The 20509-nt window shown below is 36.5% G+C and overlaps 1 protein-coding gene across 7 annotated transcripts in view; it reads right to left on the bottom strand.

Moving 5' to 3' along the window:
* KDM4C (lysine demethylase 4C) overlaps window positions 1-20509 on the bottom strand; it is a 343287-nt gene that overhangs the window by 97611 nt on the left and 225167 nt on the right. For 6 of the 7 annotated variants that reach the window (XM_032291097.1, XM_032291109.1, XM_032291099.1 and 3 more), the window contains 2 exons: window positions 18064-18119; window positions 15771-15879 (listed from right to left, as the gene is read on the bottom strand). In XM_032291097.1, coding sequence (XP_032146988.1) covers window positions 15771-15879; window positions 18064-18119 — 165 coding nt within the window. Of the gene's footprint in view, window positions 1-15768; window positions 15880-18063; window positions 18120-20509 lie in introns of those variants that run through there. The other variant, XM_032291102.1, reaches the window with a different exon arrangement.

Raw genomic sequence — 20509 nt, 5'->3', positions numbered from 1 at the left:
TAAACACTCCTAAATCTAACACAGCATGGTAAAATGCTGCATTCTTCCAAGTTGTTTTCTCCATTGAAAAAAGTCAAAAATCATTACTCCAATATGTTAACAATGATCACTTTTGTGGAGTGCCATGGAGCTAAAGACGACTTTCATTTTGGATTTTACATACTTCGGTTTTAAAAATATTTTGAAGATAAACACGTTACTTTTGTAACTAAAACAATAGGCCTTTTAAAATAAGACATAAAAATAAAGACCAAGAGTGTTATATGATCTATATATTTGAACTCTAACCTCAAATAAGCAAGTCACAGTTAACAGTGCAACTCAGCCTTATCTCCTTCGGAGATGCCCTGCACCTTGTATGTCTCAGGCTGATAACCTAAACTCTGAGCTTGGTCTGTCATTTAAGTAGAACACCTCTCAGAGAAAAAGAATGTGATTAAGGACAAACATATCTTGCTTGCTTGTTTGCCTTCCCCAATGCAAGTGGGCTGTCACCTGCCAGATGTACAGCAAGCTGAAGTTAAAAAACTGCTGTGCTTTATCTACGCAGAATGTATGTTGTGGCTATGCATCACAGCTGTGGGGGAAGGGGTTCCCAAATCAGCCTCGGGGAAAAGCACAAAAATGGTACTACTGTCATACACAGGATAAAAAGATACTCCACAGTTCAAAGGCTATCACTAAGATAAATGGAGTTTTGAATTTAAATGGTGATGCCCCTGCTAAATTGAGAAGCCTGAAAATGCACATACATTAAGTGCTAGGACTGCCCAGAAACAGAGTGATTTCATACTGCTGGCTCCTTCATTTTCTAATTACGAAAAAATGGATTCTTAGAGAAATCTATAAATTTCCTTGTTGTTTACAAAAATATTCGGGCCACTGATTCCCTCTTGGTTGTAAGTTTACCTGCCAAATAAAAGAGTTGTGTAATGTTCACATTATTATACACAAAATATTTATGAATTGCTTTGAGAAACATGAGAAGAAGAAAATATCAAAAAATAATTTTCTCTGGATGACTTCTTCCTAGAGAAATTTTAAAGCAAATATCTGCAGCAGTACTCAGTTTATGCCTTTTACTGTGCACAATAAAACAAGTAACAACAACATTATAATCTCTGAATTCTCTACAAAAAACAATTTCAAGACATAGTATTTGGAGCAGTACTACAATGAATAGTATTTCATGACTCACAGATATTTCATTTTCCTGTGAGTGCTGATAATTTAAAACTTTATGTCAACAAATACCACTACAAAAATCAAAATTTTGATCTTTTTAACAGATGTTTGTTGTCATTTCTAAAATGATCTCAAAATAATTCCATAATACCTGAAGAACATACACTATTTAGAAGAGTATATTTGTTGAAACGATTTATACTATGTAAATATCCTGACATTAGGAAACGGAAATGCTTATTATATCTCTGTAAAGAAATACCTGAGAAAAAGGCTTTATTCTAGCCCTTCTCTTGTGCTTTACAAAACTACCAAAAGAACAAATGATATCCTTGAAAGTTCTGTAAACATCTTTATCTAAATCTTTTATGGGGGGGGGGGGGGGGACACTATACATCCTTCCAGAATGTAAATCCCATGAGAGAGATGACCTGTCCATCTTATGCCCCTGTCGTGGAATGCAGACCACTATGATCAGCTCTGTATGTATTTATTAAATAAAAAATTGATAAATGAATGAAAGAAAAAAGTGCTCTTTATTCTGTAACTTTTCTCAAAACCATTAAAATGATGACAAGCTGGAATCTCCAACTGATGCAATGAAGATGATTTTATTATATTTCAAATATATGCTTTGTGACAGAAATCTTTTTACGTAGATCTCAATTATAGTTGTTTTTTGTTTTTTAAAAAGCTGTTACTCCTCCAGTGTCTCTAAAGCAACAGGTGTCAAAATAGAACTGTGACATTGTGAAAGCAAAGACAAGACCTGTGGATCACAGTTTTTTGTCTTTTGCTTTTTCAAACTACAGTGACTGACTTATTACATTTCGCACTACTTAGAGCTTTTAGAATATGGGTCAACAATCACTAAACGCATCAACAAGTGACAGTTATTAAAATAAATCATACCAAATGGCCAGCATATTATAAGCTGCTGTGACACTACCATCACTTTCATAAATAAAAAATGAAAAACTTTCCCAGTAAAATATTTCACTAGACTAGATTGCAAATTTTTACACAGTCAATTCATCATTGTAAAAATGAGATGACGCTGAGTCGGCTCTGGTCAGAAAGCTCATTAGTCTATTAAAATTATACCTTTCCCAGAATGTAATGATTCTTTTTGCTGAAATATGTTTGCTATTTAGTAAAAATATTTCATGACCATATTTTTTTTTTGCTTTGTCCAAAGCAAATAAATGTTTAAAACTGATGACTTTCTAAAATCAATTATAAGCAACAGACGGCACTAGGAAAACAATTTTGAAAGTTTTAATTAACCTAAAGCACCATTCCTGTAATGATAAGTGGTCGATTTATTTGACTACTTTTTCCATTTATTTAAAGTAAAACATTTTATTACTAAAGAAAGATAGATAGAATATATTTTATATTCCCAACAGGGAAAAAAAAGTTTACAGTTTAAAATTTTATTCTAAAGGAAGTTTCATTTCAGAAAACTATTAGTAAAAAGATTTCAAATTAAAGCTAAAAGGGATTCTGAAATAAATTCATTTTCGGGGGTTTGAGAAAATTCTGTGTAGTTTTTAATGCAAATTCCCTTTAATAGGTGGCCACACATCTTGGCAACAATATCCCAGAGTTAGATTATGTCTTGATTTAATGTAAGACACATTTATTCCTTCTGGTCTTGTGTTTATTTTCAACTTTTTAAAATCCCATTATTCTAAGAGAGAATATACATGAAATTTCCAGAGCTCACATTGTCTCACTTGATTATTATACTTCAAAAGAAGAATGGGGATGATCACTGGCCAAATAGACACCTAGGAGAAAAGAGTTGTTCACTGTCCCCTGATAATAATAAATCAATATCACATACCTTCAGTTCCTATTAACCTAAGAGAACTCTGTTAAATAGCTACATACCTAGGAGCAGTAAGATTCTAACCGCCTAGCATATTGCTCTTCTGAGCCACACCCAGATGATCTATAACGACTCAGATTAAGAAAGTTCAGTATGTACTTCCTCCCACTAAACCCTATGCCTCTCCCAGTATTGAGGAGTCCTGCACACGGCAGGACCAATCACCCAGCTGTTTTATGTCAGGACCTTGGCTTTATTCTGTCTTGCTCCATAACATGTCTGAGTATTCATTCACCAAGTATGACCAACCCTGCCTCATATCAATTAACTTCTCTCCAACCTAGGTTCATGCTAAAATCATCTTTCACCTGATTATGAAAACTGATCTTGCTGCCACCATGGTGAACCCACCATAACCCACATATGCTTCTTTAAAAATTTTTCTAGGAGCCCCATTTTAAAACTTTAAAGAAAGGGGCAAAACTGATTTTAGTAATATATTTTATTTTAACTCTATAAATCTAAAATACCATGTTGACAATATAAAAATAATCAGATGTTATACACCTTTTTTTCATACTAAATCTTTGAAATTTGCTGTGTATTTACACTTGAAACACATCTCAATTTGGATATTAAATTTTTAAGGGTGGTTACATGTGAAAGGTAGGCCTACCAAAACTACAGTTATATTTAAAGTGCTTCAGTTTTTAAACGTAGCTGCTTGAGATTTTACAGGCAGCAAATTTAACATTAAGTACAATTTGAAATTCAGTTCTTCAGTAACACTGCCCCATTCCAAGTTAAGGGTAGCTCTAAGCAGCCAGCGGTCACCACACAGACAGCACAGCTCCGAAAGACCTGAGGCTTCCTAGAAGTTTTTGAAACTCAGCACTCCTACTTCATGCTTCACGCTCCAGCTCTAGTGAAATTTCAGTCCCTAGACCTTACAGTTCCCTCCACTGCCAGACCACCGAGCATGCTGTTCATTCCTCTGAACCCTCCCTCCCAGCTAGCTCTCCAGGGCTCAAATTAGGCATCATTAGGCACCGTTTCTCCCAGAAAGTTATTCTACACTCCCACACCGCTAACTCTTACGCCCAAATCTAGTAAGGTCCTTCACTACATTTTGAATTTTTACAATAATAAAACTTTTCACACTGCTGTGCAATTGCCGGTTTAATTTTCAATAACTTCCATTACTCGGTAATATAATTAAAACCAGAAAGGAAGCAACTTTATCACCTAACTACATAGTAAGTCTTCAATAAATATTTATTGAATAAATGAATAAACAAATGAGAGACCACCAGGAATTCTGCTCCCTCCTTAAAAATATTAATCTGCTCCGCTTCTGACAGACCAAACAAGAGCTTACAGGAATTTATGCTGCTAGGAACTGTTGGTCATTGGCCATCAGCAATGAATTCACTTCTTTGCTCTTATGGTCTTTGAAGCAATGGCCACAGTCAAGCTAGTATCTTCCATAAACTGTTAGACATCAAAATGTTGAGACAGCAAAAACGTTTATTTGCAAACAATATTTCCAGTTAATTTAATTTAAAATATTTCATTTACTGAATCCAGAACTGCAAGTAATTAGAATTTTTTTGTCTACTTTGATCCCCAAAACTACCTCCTACATACGGTGCCAAAATTTCATGTTTATGGGATATTAATTTACTAAAGATATGTGGCAAATTCTGTTTTTTGCTAAGATTATTTCATTCCTATAATTATTTATATACACAAACAGAAACAGAAACATTATCTCTAGTTTTAAGAAATTAAAGCGTATTTGTACAAAAATTTAATTAAGAGTTTCATAAAGTTTGTGCTTCTTAGGTTTAGTTTTCCATAATTTTCATATATTCTGTTGTTGCTCCTAAAATGAGGAAAAAAATAGTTTATATTTCTAAATAGTTTCAGAAGTCAATTCCTCCTCAAAACAAAAAAAAAAGAAGTCAAGAAAATTGTTTTATCCATATCAAAAACATCAATGGTCACTTCATGGAATTTCTGGGTTAAAAGGCAAAACTAAACACACAAATCCCTTCCACAAATTCCCTAAAAACAGTAAAGAGAATAATTCTATAAGTGTAAGTTCAAATGATGAAAAAAAAAAACAAAAAAAGGCTGGGCACAGTGGCTCATTTTTATAATCCCAGCACTTTGGGAGGCCAAGGCAGGAGGGTCACTTCAGCCCAGGAGTTTGAGACCAGCCTAGACAACATGGCAAGACCCCATCTCAACAAAAAATAAAAAAATAGCTGGATATGGTGGTGCAAACCTGTGCTTCCAGCTACTCAGAAGGCTGAAGTGGGAGGATCGCTTGAGCCCAGGAGGTAAAGGCTGCAATGGGCCATCACTGCATCACTGCACTCCAGCCTGGGCAACAGAGCAAGGCCCTGTCTCAAAAACAAACAAAAAGAATGGAAAGAAAAGACAAAGTAAAGAAAAATTTGGAAGCTAGAATGTAAGACAAGTGACAACTTCAGCAAAACTAAAGGAAGCTACAACCTAAGAAGGCAAAATAAAAAAGCTAAAACCAGACCATTCATACTCCAGGACCTTCCAAAGATACTGTTGATATCAGGTGTCTCTGGAAGTGCTGAAATTGGGGTGATGGGTAAAGTATGGACGACTGGTTGAAAGCTACTGAACAAGAGGTTAAGTTCCCAGATTCCTTCCTCAGTCTATGAAGCGAAGCAATTCCAATGCTACAAAATGAAAAAAAAGCTAAAGCCTGGAAAACACAGTGAGACCTCAATTCTACCAAAAAGATTTTAAAATGAGGTGGGAGGATCGTTTAAGCCTAGGAGATAGAAGTTGCAGTGAGCCATGATGGCACCATTGCCCTCCCACCTGGGTGATAGAGCAAGACCCTGCTGAAAAAACAAACAAAAAATAGAAAGAGATCAGTTAACTCAGTGAGAGTATCACTGAGTTAACCGATCTTCTAAATGTTGGCACATTTCATTATAAATTATCAAAGTCCACATTAATTAATATCACCAATGATCTCTTGTTAAAAGGCTGTAAGTACTGGGAAATTATCACACTGATGGATACAAGTTTTCTAAAATTCCCATATTCATGTAGAAAGCTCAAATCCTATCACAGGCAACAAATGTTGTCATTCACTTTTAGAAAATCAAAATGATTGTTTGGAATTCATTATAGCAAAAAAAAAAAAAAAAAAAAAAAGTGTTGCACGAAAAAGCTGGTAGTACAGCATACGACTCAAACTATCACTAAAATGTTTTGCCTCAGGACCACCATGTATTACAGGCATGTAGGCAATAGAAGTGCTTTCTAAGTATTTCCTATGGTATCACACAGAATATAAAAAAGGCACATGTTCAAGAGTCATGACTTAATATAATTAACCATTTTAAACTTCAAGGACCTTCTTAAGTGAAACTGGCTTTCTTTTTAATGCCAAGTGCATGGCAGTGAAGAATACAATATTACTACTGCAATTTGATGTCACAGTTTGATGTATGGTAAGTGCCAGCCATTTTCAACAGTGAGCTGGAGCAAGCCTGCATAAGCTCCTGAGAGCGTCTACTAGAGCTTCAAGAATTTTGAGAGCTGGTTCACATCATATTGCTAGTTTCAAATTCGGCATGGTCAGAGTATTTTTTACCAATGAAATCTGCAAACACAGCAAATCAGGGGCTTTTTTTCCCCTTGTCTGGGAGAGCTGTTTCTTCTTTACTGCCACATCAGTATCTTCACCAACCATCACACTTGCATCATTAGCCTAAAATTAAATGCCTTAAGATAGCTGAAAAGGGCTTGAAAACAGAGTCTTCTGAATCACTGCTCTGTTCCAAACAGTAATTTGTCCCCAAAGGCAAAATGGTTCAGCCAAGATACCATAGTAGAGACTGAACTCTTCCAACTGCTGACCCCTGTGCTTTGAAAGAACCCCACTGCCTTATGAGAGGTTGTCCAATTCATTTCCTCTACAAGAAGCTGGGGGGAAAGCCAGAAATAGATGAGAGGGTATCCTGGTAAGTAACATACTCATGGGTCATAGTCATCCCTAGGCCCCAAACCACTGAAGACTCCCAGCTGCATCACACAAGGAAATGGTGTTTTTAGCAAAACCATTCAGAACAAGCTCACTTTTCAACCTGCAATTGCCCATGCTCAAAATGAAGCAAGGGCTGTATTTCTGGACTTCTGTTTTAGAGAATATCAACCTATTTATCTTATGGTTTTCAGCAATAACTGCAGGCGAAGCTGGTGAAATCTCAGATGTTTGCAGAAGAGCCCTTCTACGCCTTGCTCCCTCAGAAATGACAGAACACTCCAGTTTAATGGGACTCCATTCAAAGAAAATTCCTGTAGTTTACAAACTGCCCAGAGGCTATTTAAAATACAGTTATGTTCTTACCAGTGTTAGAAAAATGAAGGGGAAAAAATCCCTTAAGAGAACAATAGCTAATACTGCTAAAGTTCTTTGAGTGCAAACTGTATGTCAGAATGTCAGACTGTTAGCTTTTTCATTTCATCCTCACAACCACCATAGTTTACAGATGAGCTTCAGAGGGTTAATCTGCATAGCCAAGGTTGCCCAAGAGGAGGATATAGGGCTCAAGCAGTCTTAACCCAGAGCCTGTATTGTCCATCTCAACCTAAGGCAGGCTTCTTATAATTACATGATTGAAAGGGTGATACAGGTGAATGTAGAGGACCTTTAATATTGAGATCTATAAATCCAGTCCATGGCTGGCTAAAACCGTCCTGGTATCTGTGTCTAACCAGGAGCCCATGTTAAATAAAGACCTAATTTAACTGTGGGACCACACCTAAAATATACCACAGTGAAATTAAAACTTCAAGTATGAAAATGTTCTCACTTTACACAAAAAGCATTTTTTCATAGATTTTTAAAACATACCTTTCTGAGGAGATGAACAACCTAATTTATATTAAAATATGGAACAAAGAAAAGTAATTCCTGAGCCCCTTCTTCTCAGAATAACAAATAATGAATTCATTGTTATACAATAATGACCGTACCTTTCCAAAACTATAACCCCTCTGCTTTCAATCACCATTGACCAAGCAAAACCCTACAGATTGTTTAGAGCGGTCTAACAGCTGTGTCGACTTGGCATGTGTGTGTTGGTATTGACCCAGGCAGTGCTAGAGTGAAAGGGGTGACCCTGTCTCTGAAACTCCAAGCTGGCTCACTCACTCAATTAAAAGATCTGTCAGTAACCACTACTCACACAGACAAAATCAGAACAAAATGGACCATTCAGCAATGCAAGCTAGAAAATAAGATTTTTTTTTCGCAATACTCTTTAATTATGAATTATCTGAAGTTGTATTTATCTAATAATGTTTTTAAAATTAGTCCTCAGGAAAAAGTGACTTTAAAACTGAAAATTTAAAGACTCCAATCAATTTCTTTTTGCCTCACAGTTTTTCTCTCAACAGAAAAATAAAAATCCATAGTAACAAGATAACATTTCATGCATTTACACATTTTCTCCTATAGACATCTACAGCCTTCAGAAAGTATATTATTTGTAGTCATGCCCATCTGACATTTTCCATTTTACTCAAAAGATTTTATGGTTTGGTATTACAGCAATATACAAATTTGACAGCTTGCAATAGGATCTAGTCCCTGTAGCAAATCATTCTGACAGTTAAGTACTATGCAGCTACTAATGTACTTTTTTTTTTTGCACTACACTTATTTAAAAACCTTACAAAGTTGGAGATGTGTATGTTGAAATCCTGAAGAACATTATCTTAATGATGTTATATAATTTTATATTGGACTTATTAAATAATAGGATACCATATACCACCATGTCATCTGTAGTATAGTATCTCTTATTCTTCCTTTAGAATAGTTCACTATTCAAAGCACATTTTGTGCATATTAACATTACTGATTACTGTTTAAGCAATAAATTTTCTCATCACTGTCAATGTTTATTATTTTCTTAGAATTTCTCAGTCTTTAAAAATATCTGAGCCTGTGAATAAATTGGTACATGAGTTAATGTGCAACACAATGACATTTTTTGATTGCTTTTACAACACTACATCTTTTCTTTTAGCATGATGAAAGATAATCAATATGTCTTTACATTTCCTAAAATGCATTAACAGAGGCCCTGTCAAATACAACTCTGATTCCTTTAGAAAGAAAGCCAAGTTGCTCATGAACATTGCTGTAATGTTAACTAAATAGAACTCCGAGTAATCTCACAGCACAAGAGGTAGACCCTATCTCTATCTCTCAATAATTATATTTTTAGTATTCAATAAATCTGATAACATGAGTCAGTTAGCAAGAGAACAGGTGCCTTCGTCTAAGAAATAGGAAGTGTGATGGTGTTTTCCACCCTTGATTCAACTCTTCAGATGGAATACCACAGTAAAACCACTCTATTTTCAGAATTGATGTATCTTTCAAAACTATAATCTTTGGCTTTCAGGTTCACTATTATTTGCCTTCAGGTACAAATTTTAAAGTGTACAGAGGCTTCTAAGCAGAAAAGTATGGCCTCAGCCAGATACTGAAAGGCTTGTAACTCAGTCATCATTGAAGTGTAAATTCCTTTTCAAAATAATGTTCTTCACTCAGAGAACGTTTGTGCCTGTGCTCCATTCACTTGTCAAATACAAATAGGAGGTCACTGAATGCCCAGGGGCAAATCCAGCTATTCCAAAATTCATTTCTCCCTCTATTTGGTTGCAGAACTAGGATTTCAAATGTAAAAGTGCTAAAAATGTCTACAGATATAGAAACCAAAGGCACTGTGCTATTCCACTGTGAGGACGGATGCATTTGTGACCAATGAACAATGCCAAGTTTTTTATGCAATGACAGCAATCACAATAGACATCCACTGCATTCAAAGATGTAATTTAATATTTGAATATTCATACATCAGTCCTATTTGAAAACTTTATCTCCAAATACAGTATTTAAAACTAATGGTTGCATTTAGGGTCTGCTACAACTTCCTAAGATTTCTTAAAACCCACAAACCTGCTTTGCTGGTTTATTTACAAAAATACCACAGATCTTTAATTAATCTAAGCTGCAGGAAGTGACCAACGTACACAATAAACATACAGCAACTGCCAGAAATCCATACTTTTTTTTCTCCTTTTGTTAGATTTTTCAAATGTCCTTCCCTTAAAGTTTATAATCACATCTTTTCGTGGTGATCTGCTTCCAAAGCCTACCGCCACCTTCTTTCTGTGTGATCATACTATAAAAACATCATTTGTTATCTCTAAAGTCCCATCCTTAATTATTCTTCCTAATCACTTTTATACTGTAAAAATAAAACAGGGCATTGTATGTTAATGTGTTTTTTATATATCTCTATGTTTCGTTGTTTTTGTCTTTGCACAATTTTGCTTTTCTTCCAGAGATTCAGTTATGACTACGGTCAATCAATCACACGAGTAGAGAAAACAAGACAGAAAGAAGAAAAGGAAAAAATTCTGAATAAATTCTAAATCTATACCATCCAGGGTCAGTTCTTTTCTTTTAGCCCTCAGGCACACCAATAACCTGTGACTTCACACAAATCCCTAGGCTGGCTATCCCTGAGCACACTTGCTTACATAAGGAGAAGAAAATGTCCTCAGTAGCCTCCTATTGTCCTACAAAGTCCCAATGCTAGCGTATCTTCTTGATGAACAGAGAAGGTGCCACAAGGCACAGAGAAGAGGTTTACAGTAATAGGACTTGCCACAGGGATAACTTTTCCCAAACAGAAGAGTCATTCAGAAGCAAAGGAATTCATTCTAATCGGCAGGTATTACAAATACTAAGTAATATAAAATCTGCATTAAATATCAGAATGCTTAAGCTGACAGAGAAAATGGTTCTCCCTTTTCGATACGGCAGCCCTTTGCCCATTCAGGTAACACTTCATTTCTTACGATTTCTTAACATTTTCATTTCTTCCCTGTAACAGGATGCCTCTAGTTAATAATCTGGTACTTTTTGATAGCAACCTGTAGCATATTTTTGGCTGGGGCAGCAATTACGTTAATAATTACTTTACACAAAAGTGAAATACTGTTAAAGAAAAGGAAAGAAAGAACAAACTTAATTGAACGGAGACCACTATAACCAAACTTATTTTTCGTTAAATGTTCTAGTTTTTTTAAAGTTAATTATTAAAATATTTAAAATTAGACACAGAATGAAAGAAAATAGAATGTCTTGAAAATAAGCCTAATGTCATCATTGTTGTCCATTTAATTGTATGATGAACAAAGGCCACACCTGTGACATTACCAAGCAAGGTGGCTGGATGAGCTAAAGGATCTCCACGAAGGACACACGATTTTAGGATCAACAAATCCACAGAAGAGCACCAAAGGTTGTTTTCCATTTGTTGTCATCTTCTACAAACTGGCCATTATACAAAAGAGGAAAAATCTGCTCAAGTAAACAAATCCTTTCTTATATCCTCCACAAAATTATCCTTACACAAATAATTTAACAGAGGAGCTTTTCAAAAGCTGTAGGTTGAAGCTCTAAATAAATAAAAGACTAACAAAAGTATTACCAAAATATTCCACCTCTGCATAAATTCCAGTATTCTATATTCTAGAAAAACTGCTAATAATGAACATTTTTTAAATAAACGGCTTTCATATATTGGAAGACATTTTAAACTTATGCTTGCCCACCAGTCATTCTATCAGCCTCTTGCAGTTACTAGCTGTTACTAGGGTTGCTTATTACTTTTTCAGATAATCTCTAACTTGCCCCAAGGGAAAGCAGCTCTTTTTATACAGCTAAATGAAAACTAAACTAAAAAACTGTCCTTTGGAATTCTTCAGTACTTTGAATGCATCACAAGCAGCACTTCTGATGTCTTATTGCCATTCTTTGGGCTAAAGCAGCTCAGTATACAACAATCCCCCCCCCACCGCCCCATCTCTACCCCGCTTCTCTGTGTAGGCAGAGCTCCAGTTAGGCACTAGAGAAGGGAGGTGGTAGTTTAAGAACAACATAAGAAACTGGTGCACTAGCACCACCTGGTGGGGACTGAAGAGATGCAGCCCTTGCTGCTGCTTCAGGGATGAACCACTTATCCACTCGTTTTCAATCCCTAGCTGACCCAGACGTTCCAAGATCAGAATTTTCAACTAACAAGACGAGTACCGCATGCATGCTTCATAGGCTTTCTGGAGTACTGCTGGACTCTACGATTTAATCATATGTCCCCTGTGATGCAGCTAGCTCAAGTAATGCCTTGCTTTAGGGCAGTATGCAGAGATGTGTGTGAATTCTCTACTTTTACATTTAAAGAACAGTGGAAAGGCACAGGCCATCTGTTATTGTCTGATCAAAACCCTCCGGCCAGAATCATTTTAAGCCTGAAGCACAAATAATGAATAATGATTTGCTGCCTTTTATTCATTTCATAAGTATTTACTCAGTGACTACTATGTGCATATACACATATAACACAGAATTTTAATCTTAGGTGAAACTTCATTAGTATTCAATTTGGTTGTTCAATTTCTATAAGAACAGGTAATGTTAAATTGCTAAATCAGATTACATAATTAATAATTATGGCTGGGCGTGATGACTCACTCCTGTAATGCCAGCACTTTGGGAGGCCAAAGCAGACAGATCACAAGGTCAGGAGTTCAAGAACAGCCTAGCCAATATGGTGAAACCCTGTCTCTACTAAAAATACAATAATAATAATTATTATTATATAGTAGCTAATATGCACATGTTACTAGACTTTATTGCTTTGCTGACATAACAGAAATCTGGATTTGAACAAAGAAAAAAATTCCAGGATTGTTTTTAAAAACCTTTAAGAATGTCCATTCTGTCAGTCTTGAATTCAGTCCCTCCAACCAACATATTCTCTAAAAATGACAAATATTTAAAATATTCTCTTTATGTCTATGTCTTCCCTGTAGACCAGTGGGTTCTTAAATAAGGGTGATTTTGCCTCCCAGGGGATGGATGGTAATGCCTGTTTGGTGAAGGATGCTGGAATCCTATGATGCACAGGACAGTACTCCACAACAAAGAATTATCTGCTGTAAAACATCAATAGTGCCAAGACTGAGAGAACAAAAACTGTGTCTTATTCAAAAATATATACTATTTGGCAAGATAAGTGATAATTGTTTGGTGCAATAAACTGATAATGACATCTAAATAATTCGTATTATTTTCCAGTTGTACAATTGGGAAGGCAGGGTGGACAGTCTAGAATTCAGAAAAGGAATGTCTACAGCTCCAGAAAAATTATTGAAACTGACATCAGCAGACACATATATATTTATGAAACAGGCAGAATAAAATAGCCTAGCTGCACTTACTTTGGCCTAGATGAACTGCCGCACAAAACCACTCTGCTTTCCTGCCAGCTATGAACTTGTTAGATTACCATTTAAACTTCAGAAGAATGCCTATGTCAGCAAAGTGTACCCTTAACACGACATACAGGGCAGAGCAACCTATTCCCTGGAAAAGTGTGTTTCATTCCCTATATAAGTAAAATGTATCATTCAAAGCCAGCCTCTCTGAGTCTGATCACCATGGAACATCAGTGAAGACTGGGGCACAGACACCGGACTACAGTGGACTCACAAGGGTGTTGTTTCCTTCCTGAGGACTCTTAGTAAAAAAGAATCCAGACTTCTGGTGGTTGCCCCTGTCAAACTATTAGAAACTGGATGATTCTTCCCCCAAATGAAGTTTCTTCTCATATTACTATTCCACTAAAGGTAACTACTATAAGCATTTTGATGAGGATAATTCTAAGAAACTTTCCATAAATATAAAATTATATGAAAAATAATCTGGTCTATAGGCTGCTATTTTCATAAAAAAATACTTCATAGATATCAGCTTATATCTGTAAGCACAGCTCTGTGTTGTCATTTGAATAGACTTTAGGTGCTATGACACTCAGTTAAGACATGCTCTTTTTAAGGTACTGATCACTTAAGGAAGGAAACATTCCATGAGAAATATGTGGCATGCACGATCAAGATGAAACACAGCACTGTGAGGAAAGCAACAAGCTTTACCATCTTTAGATGCAATTATCATATTTCTAGCCATACACCCTGAATGTGGTTGAAATAACCGGGCCGCCCTTCCATGCTATTCTCTCAAAAACCCTTTGGGACTGGTGCAGGTAATGTTAAATGTTTAAGGACGTATTTATGGACTAGAGAAGCCAAGACACAGGCCTGTGGAGGCAGCCTCAAGAACAGTGACTACTCCTTCTGAGGGGTACTGCACTAGCAACAGAAGACAGAAACAAAGGTAACTTTAAAAGGTGGTGTCAGACTTTGGACAAATATATATTACTTTTATAATCAGAAAAAAATTAAAATGTTAATATTTGTAACACTAAACATTAAATTATTTAACATGTGGTAGTTCAACATTTTTTTGGATATCAGGTCTCATAGTCCTAAATCTTGCAAATGTTTTGTTTGTTTTTTGGTGTCTTTTTGTTTGGTAATCGGGGTACAAGATTTCAACCTTTCCTATGGAAGTCGAGGAGCTAAAGAATTATACTCCATTCTTACTACTTCTGATAGTCACTGTGATCTTTAGAGGGTCATTTAAATGGCCCACTCACTTCCATCTTAGATTACTAAACTTCCAACTGCCACATGCTGAGTATCCTGGGCCCACCGTTCATACCAGCCCACAGCATCATCAGTTCCATGAAAGGCCCACATACTTCCTACTGAAGTGAAATTCTTGATGGAGGTATGATGGCAAATAACGGTGTTCACTTTCACTTCTCAGAAAACAAGACAGTACACTAGATTTTTAGTTCCTATAAGACAGGCCCAGACATGGAACACCCAGCTCCCTGTTGGGGAAAGGAGCAGTGAGAAATCAAGCAACAGTCAAGAAGAAAGAGTCATGATGATGGTACCTGAAATGCTGTACAGTGAAAAGACCTTCAATGGAAAATAACAAGGACTTGGGAAATTCTAGAGTTTTAAATCCACCTGTAAGACGTGCTCCAATATATTAAGGTCATGCAGTTCAACTTTAGGGAAAGTTCTAATTAGGTATGCAATATAAGGGCCTAAACTAATGATCTGGTGGTTCATAACTGAATAAAACACAAAGTTACTTCAATGTTAGAGATAATAAAGGCCTATATTTTCAATGAAAGATACTCTTAATGGAAACCAACAGGAATATTTTTATGACAGTTTCTGAACAGGCCAGAGAGTTTGGCATATTAAGCGACTTGTACCTATTCATGAGTGAGAAAATATTTTTGTAATAATAAAAGTTTCTTTATTTCTCTGTGTGTCTCTTCTTGGTGAAGAGATAATGAAATTAGGTTAGATACATTTTGCTAGGTTAACACCAACCAAAGACAGTCAAGAGAGAAAAACTAAACAATTTAAATAGAGTTAGATGGCTCACCTCCAACACTGACAAATATTACCAGATAACCTATAGTTTGAAAGTTCACATTAATTCAGGAAATGTATTAATATCTTTTTCCTCATTTCAGACAGAATTTGAGGAAAACTGTACGCAGACTTACAATATAACAGGAAAAGAATCTGTAAGAATAAATAAATGTAGGCTAAAAGAAAATAAGGGTGGAAACAAAAGGAAGCTAGGAGAAAATGTATCTTGGAAACGTGTGCATTTACAGAGAAGTTCATAACTGGAAATTAACACTAATTTATGAGGTAAAAAAGAAGCTTTGCCACTCACCAATTTTAACCTCTGTAAAGGTATTCTGCCTACATCTATTTGTGTCCTTTCTGGGACATTAGTGAATCGAACTTCTGGGACCGCAACAGCGCACATGACATGGGCCCACCTACAGGAAAGGAGACATTAAACATCAACAAACGTTCCCTAAGCTTACATACTTCAACATGGTGATGCCAATTCTCACAAATGGGAAAAACACAGATGAGCAAGAAATCCAAAAGCCTAAATCCATCACAAACAGGTTCTGAACTGTAAACCTCCTGAATGATACCTGGGCAAACCCAGTACCACAGCTGCCCAACAACATTGTACCATGAAGAGCTGGCACAGGTCCAGGACTCAATCCTATTAACGTGCATGCATTTTTTTACACTTGATCTGGAAAATACTGAAATGTTGGTTTCTTATTTCATTTGACGCTGGAATAGGCATGTGCTTAATGTATTTAAGCTAATCAATATGTGGCAAAAGATTAGTTCAATTAATAAAAGGTATGACTGGCTACAGCATACAACCTTTTGAAATAATACAAATGTCATGAAGCAAACTTGTTCAAGTAACAAAAGTTTTCCAAAAGAATTAATGCTAATCTTTAGTTAATTTGTTTCTTGCTGCAACCTTACTATAGTCAAAGGAATCCAGAGACAAAGACAAATGAAGTTTATCTTGTACCCTTGTTTCCTACTTAAATCCTAGTATCTTCTCTCACATTCTGAAAAGTGACAACCTTCCCACTAATACTATTAAGTGTCTCATAAATGTTATATCCCAAAATAAATATAAAGAGCCATGAGGTTTGAAGAGATCTTGAAAGAATTGTCAAATCCATCAATCTATTTTTAAGCCAAAGTGTATTTACTTGACTCAAACAGCATCATACTCTATCCCGTCGTTCAAGACCACAGGAAGAGAGAACAAGTATCAACCCCGCTGGGGTATTCTTCCATGTCGAAATAAATACTATGATTCTATAGAAAACACTATTGTTTTCTGTAGTGGTCCAAGCATAGGAAGAGAACTTCTTATCACCTGTGTTTTTACAGGAACCATCTAAACCATCTCACAGTCTGGCATTCCCTGCAATATCCAAGAACAAATGAAGACTTTTTAGTACAGTGCCAATCATAACAGACAGGACCGTGAAAGAAGATGATCCAAAATTAAGCAAAACTTATGGTTCCTTACAATAAATTTTATCAATGTAATAATGATGAATACCTTCACTCCTCCTTCCAAGCAATCAGAAACATGTGCAAATGTATAGAATTATGCTAACTCCACTATCACATTATACCAGGAGTCCTAACTCCAGTGCCCAGGGGGTCAGGCGGGATGTAAGCAAATACACATATACTAAGAAATCATGGTGAACTGAGGAGCACCTGCCTCACTGACACTGGGTTCTCATCCCAACTTGTTATTATTGCTTTACAGGGATACACAATCATTTTCAATTAAAGGTGAAAATCTGGATTTTTATGTAAAAATCTCTCAATTTTAAAATTTTAGATGAAATTTATAAACTACTGCATGGGTTCAACAAAACATATCCTGGACCTGAATCCGGCCCTCAAGGGCCAGTCTGCAAAATCTGCCTAAGTTATTTTGACATGTCTCTATTCCGGTGGACCCTGAAATATGCTTTGGCCCCATTTTCAATATTAAAACCTGGTCATGAAAATAAAAATAAAATCCGCGCAGAACAGTCATAAAAACTAGATTGGCTTCCTTTTATGTTCACTTATGACTCTCTTTCAAGACTTTTCATATTCTCTACCTGATCCCTTTAAATCTTAATATTAATGTTTTCTCCCTATCTTTTCTAATTTAGTACACATACATTCTTGTTAATTTGCTAATGTAAAAAGTAAATGGTTTTGTTTTATTATCATCGCTATGACTGATTTAATCAGAAGATCACAGTTTCACTTTCTCAGGTATGCCCTGCTTTCAACAGACCAATAGCATCCATCATATTAGACACCAGGATTCTAATGGCATCAGGATGATAAGGACTGCCTTCAGTCTTAAAACCCTGCGAGTAAAAGAGGGGTTATTTATCACGGTGTCAAATACAAAGAACAGAAGCATAACTTGGACTACTCTTGCCCAGCAGAGATGAGAATGCTAACAGCAGACATCTCTGAAGTACAAAATTCCAACCTCAGATCTGAGCAGCAAAAGCTTTGAAACCATGTATACAACGAGAGGTAAAGTGAACTGTCATCCAAAGGTTCTAGAATGAAGAAAGAAAAGTAATGAAATTCAAAACAATTAATGTATTACTTACTTGTTGTTCTTAGTTTGCTTAAGAGCACCTCCTCTCAAATTGCAGAGACAGCATTCCTGGGGAGAGGGGGAGAAAATACCACACGATGACCAGACCCACATAACAAAAGTCATTATCATTCATCTAAATAATCGCAGAAATCCTAATTTTTCATTCTAATATTAAAACCATCAGGAATTACATTAAGGTCTATCTCTGACAAGTTCAAAAAGAAAGGAAAGATGGAGGGAATGGTAAAGGTACACCCCCCAAATGTTCAGGGTGTAAATTCTCCCAGAGGGAACCATCATGAACCTGGTATCATTTTAAATTGACATCGTCATCAAAGGAAAGCTGTGACACAGAGAACGTGGAAGTCCAGATAAGTATGTGCAAGAATTCTAGAGCAGAGAATGCACACACAATGGCGTAGGCTTGTGCTCTGGGAATTCACTCCTGGATACAGCGTGGCTAATGAATGGAGACTGGGGAGGCTTCTCTCTGATACAAGGATAAGCAAGAGGCTATTTTTTAAAAGATATTCTTTTCACCGAAGTACCATTTGGGCCTCACTCTTTCTGTGGGCAAACAGCATTGGAAAGTGTTCTGAGCAGTCCCCAGCTCTCCAGCCCGAGAAAACGGCAGCATGAAACGTTTTGCTTTATCCTTCCTACATAAGCTTATCCTTTCAGCAATCTTACGTGTCTTTGCTTAGCATGGAATTTTCCACTCCAACATGACTCCAATTGCTACAAATATAGATTGTGTTAGTTATTTCTCACTACACTCTCATGGAAAAGACCAGGAAAAGCACGACTGAAGAGCAGTGCACTGCCTTCTCCTAACCTAAAATGTTTTTACATTAAATACCTAAGTAAAATTTTTAACTTCAAGTTTGTCTTCCCAATTTTCTGCATTCATGCATTTTTTAAATCGGTGTAAGTTATTTGGGTTTTTCTTTTCCTCCCAACTTTATACACAAAACCTCTTTACCCTGTCCATTAAGGTGATGTCCTTTAACAAATTTTGACAATTTTGCCTAGCTTTACAAGGAATCCATCTAACTGATCTACTATGAATGAGATGTGAAACTTCATAGCTTTTACTTTTCTGAGGAGAACGATACAGAAACAACTGGAAAGAATCATATATCTGTTTAACTTTTGTTAGGCAGTAATAAATGCAAACAACCAGAAATGTCCAACAGGTTTGTGTGTCTGAAAAGTCTCTGTACCTCTACATGAAACTTCCTGGATTCACAGTAGTAAAAGATACACTGTGTGTATTGAGTCGAACCCATTATAAACCCAGCTCAAGGAAATAACAACTCATGAAGAATTTTCTCTATCCAGGCCACAAAGCCATATCCTAGAGGCCTTCGAATCACTGGTTTTGATGAATCACACCAGGAAAGCAAAATTTCACTGTCCAAATACTGAAAATGAGAACTCTGGTCATTCATTTTATAAGTTCTCAATTTAAGGTTTTTTTCCAGTAATTTACCATACTTTCTACAGAGAAACAGGGGGTGAGAAAGAAAATGAATGAATGAAAATAGAAACAAAACTTAAGGTCAAGTGCTTTCGTTGTATACATGAAGATGTTAGTATCAGGCCGGGCGCGGTGGCTCAAGCCTGTAATCCCAGCACTTTGGGAGGCCGAGGCGGGTGGATCACGAGGTCAAGAGATCGAGACCATCCTGGTCAACATGGTGAAACCCCGTCTCTACTAAAAATACAAAAAATTAGCTGGGCATGGTGGCACGTGCCTGTAATCCCAGCGACTCGGGAGGCTGAGGCAGAAGAATTGCCTGAACCCAGGAGGCGGAGGTTGCGGTGAGCCGAGATGGCGCCATTGCACTCCAGCCTGGGTAACATGAGTGAAACTCCGTCTCCAAAAAAAAAAAAAAAAAAAAAAAAAAGATGTTAGTATCAAAGTGGGAATACAACAAAGAGTTGTGAACTGTGAAGCACTCAGGCTTTAAGAGAATTAGATGTCTGATTAATGAAACTCGTAGTGAGAAGCCTAAAGGGACAAGTTAGGAAAGTTAAATACAGTGCAGCAGCATGAAAGGTGCTTAAAAGCACCTGATTAGGATCATTAACAGGTACACATGGTCTAGAGCACTAATCTAGTAAGTCCTCTAAAATAGAATGTGTAGGCTCAAGATTTTAAATGGAGTTAAGATTCTCACCCATCACAAGAAGAAACTCATTCTTTCTAGCCTCCCCTCCAAGCCACAGAATCTAACAGACGATCCCAAGTCCTTGGTTCACCAGACCTCTTAGCACCATGCAACACTGTTGATCCTTCCTAATGATTTTCTCCCTGTGGCTTCTGTGACTCTTACACTCCTCATTGTCCTCGTGCACCTCTAGTTGGCCCTCAGCTTCCTTTAACAGGTTTGTCTCTCACTCTCCTCAAACGCTGGAATTTCTGTAATAGGCCATATTACTTCTCTCTCCAC

This window comes from Sapajus apella, unplaced genomic scaffold (assembly GCF_009761245.1).
Source record: "Sapajus apella isolate SASKATOON/1434 unplaced genomic scaffold, GSC_monkey_1.0 scaffold24, whole genome shotgun sequence".
Lineage (NCBI taxonomy): Eukaryota > Metazoa > Chordata > Mammalia > Primates > Cebidae > Sapajus > Sapajus apella.
The sequence above is the reverse complement of the archived record's forward strand: the minus strand, read 5'-3'. Positions and strand labels throughout refer to the sequence as shown.